The 1,553-nt window shown below is 36.7% G+C and overlaps 1 protein-coding gene across 1 annotated transcript; it reads right to left on the bottom strand.

Moving 5' to 3' along the window:
• Positions 1-244: 244 nt before the first annotated feature.
• LOC149146780 (uncharacterized) lies at positions 245-1,214 on the bottom strand. Its single transcript, XM_089453196.1, has 2 exons — positions 815-1,214; positions 245-684 (listed from the first exon to the last, which is right to left on the bottom strand). The coding sequence occupies exons 1-2, from the start codon at positions 898-900 to the stop codon at positions 345-347; spliced, it is 426 nt and encodes a 141-aa protein (XP_089309322.1). The 5' UTR covers positions 901-1,214; the 3' UTR covers positions 245-344.
• Positions 1,215-1,553: the final 339 nt, after the last annotated feature.

Consider the following 1,553-nt stretch of genomic DNA (forward strand, 5'->3'; position numbering starts at 1 on the left):
TACTTATAATAAAAAATTGAAATCTTATTAATTAAATCTATTCAACTTTTCCTTTAATTATAAAACTTTGTAAAGGTTCTAGTTTAGTTTTTCCAAGAATAACTTAGAGATCTTGACACCTTCCATTTTAAAAGACTTGTAAACTTTGATAAAATACTAAATTCCAAAAACTCACTAAACAATACCAAAACAAATAGCATTAGATAAAAAACTAAAAAAGAGTTACACAAGATAAGTCGTTTGTTTTTCGAAACAAAAAACGAAATCCGCAAGATGAAAATGATTAAAATATAACTTGATTTTCTCCTTGTCTCTGTAAAACTGTGATGGTAGGAGAAAGAGCGTTAATCTGAACTAATATAAGTATTAAGATCAATATGGTGCGGTGGTGTAACGTCCTCAAGTGATCGAAACCAATAATTTTGTTCTTCCTCACGCACCTTCTTGCAATTATTAACGTCCTCGATCCATTTCTGGTGGCCCTCTGGATGGAAAATGCCGCTTTGCGGGTGAGGAACCCACCATGTCTTCTCTTTCTCTTTCTCTTTCTCATTCTCATGCTCACAACAGTGTTCGGTCATGCTGCTGCCGCCTAGATATTCTCCTTCTTCATTATTATCATTATCAGGGGTGTATACCACTTTGTTAATTTCCGCTGAAGCCTTTACATGCGACCTGCGTCCCCTGAAAGTTATGATACACTAATTATTATTATATGGTTATCATAAAATAAAGTACAGAAATTGCAAGAATTTATGTTACAGGAGGTAAAGAGACGCAGAACAACACTTTACTATAATCGCACCATTCATACCTTACCATTACTAAAGTCCGAGGAGCGAGTGCATGAGAATTCTTGCACAGGCTGGCCTGCATCATTATATTTCGAAAATTCATCATCACCAATAAATTTGATCCCCTCCCGCGAGTTACCTGTGTGCGAAACTGTAAGTAAATTGGAGACGGGGCTCCTTATAGCATCGAAAAGCGAGGTGAGCCAAAGATGAGCGAACGGGGAACAACCAGAATTGCGGTATTTGTGCCTACTTTCTCTCTCTTCCCAACGGAATAACGCGACGTTCGTAATCGATTCTCTCTCTAGAATGAAAATTGTAGACCGCTACCACTCCCATCAGTTCGTTTAACGATTCAAAAGTACGGTTCTTCGGTGGTGTAACTTTATTCTACTTGACAGTCCTTACTACTTACCAATGGTGGAGTATGAGTGGACCCTGCCCAAATTCGGGAAATTGGAGTGAGGAAGGTAGGAATTGTCGGTGATAGCCCTCTGAATGTGTCTAAAAACATCTATTTATAAAACTTTAGCATTCAATGAACATATATTTTTTTTCCAGAGCTAGTTGGAAAATTCGATAAAATGGATCACTAGACTTGTAAAGACTTAACTTCACATTTAATCACTAGACTTGTAAAGACTTAACTTCACATTTAATCACTCCTGCAAGGCTCAGTAAACACATATAAAGCAAATCTATCATATATTCCTGGATTAGCAGGGGAGGACAATGTTAGTCAAGAGTATATATATTATT

The sequence above is a fragment of the Pinus tabuliformis genome, chromosome X (assembly GCF_031772625.1).
Source record: "Pinus tabuliformis cultivar Carrire ecotype Pingquan chromosome X, CPIR1, whole genome shotgun sequence".
Lineage (NCBI taxonomy): Eukaryota > Viridiplantae > Streptophyta > Pinopsida > Pinales > Pinaceae > Pinus > Pinus tabuliformis.